The sequence below is a fragment of the Phalaenopsis equestris genome, unplaced genomic scaffold (genome assembly GCF_001263595.1).
Source record: "Phalaenopsis equestris unplaced genomic scaffold, ASM126359v1 Scaffold188305, whole genome shotgun sequence".
In the NCBI taxonomy this organism is placed as follows: Eukaryota; Viridiplantae; Streptophyta; class Magnoliopsida; order Asparagales; family Orchidaceae; genus Phalaenopsis; species Phalaenopsis equestris.
The window spans coordinates 1-741 of NW_018208254.1; the positions used below are offsets into that span (position 1 = coordinate 1).

At 54.3% G+C, this 741-nt stretch overlaps 1 protein-coding gene across 1 annotated transcript; it reads right to left on the reverse strand.

The window, feature by feature from the left end:
* Window positions 1-4: 4 nt before the first annotated feature.
* On the reverse strand, window positions 5-693 carry LOC110034467 (transcription termination factor MTEF1, chloroplastic-like; the record flags this gene model as incomplete). The annotated part of the gene is made up of 1 exon (XM_020738725.1): window positions 5-693. A coding segment is annotated over exon 1 (666 nt), but the record flags the coding sequence as incomplete, so codon positions are not given.
* Between the last annotated feature and the right edge of the window lie 48 nt (window positions 694-741).

Consider the following 741-nt stretch of genomic DNA (forward strand, 5'->3'; position numbering starts at 1 on the left):
GAAAATTCTTCTCAACACTAAAAGTGAGCAGACTCGGCAACCTCAAAACCATGTTTACCGTCTCCCTTCGCGAGAACCCAAGGCTCTGGATAAAATCAAGCTTGGGAATAAGCGTCTCCTCGACGTCTGAGATGAGAAGGACTGTAGTACGAGCGGTGATGCGGTGGCGGCCGACAAAACCAAGACGGCGGAGGTAATCAAGGGAAGGAAACAGGCGGTCAGGGACACTGGAGAGGAGAAGGCGAGGGCAGCGATTGATGGAGAGGCGAAGGTCTGAGAAGGGGATGGATACGGGGTTGAGAAGGAAGTGGAAGACGGGGAGGATCGAGGTGGAGGGGTCGGCGGTGAGAAGGGATGGGTGGAGGCAGAGGAGGCGGGAAGTGTCAGATTGAAGGAGGCCGAAGGAGGAGAGCAAGGAGGAGAGCATGCGGAGGGAGGAAAGGGGAGTGGAGCGAAGGTTGGGATTGACTGCAAGGGCGCGGAGTGAGTTGACGCCGAGGTTGTGTTCGATAAAGAGAAGCTTCTCGCGGAAACTGAGACCGGCGTCGTTGCTAGAGATGGCACGAGTAAGGGCCGCCGGAGGCAGAGGGCGGAGGGCAGAATTAGGGTTTAGTTCTTTGAAAGATTTGGGCCGAGAGGGAAGCAAGAAATGGAAGTGGCAGCTGAGCATTATGAGTCAGATCGGCGGGGCTATGAACATAATCACATTCATTTACTCTTTTATCCTTTCTTCCGAAAAAT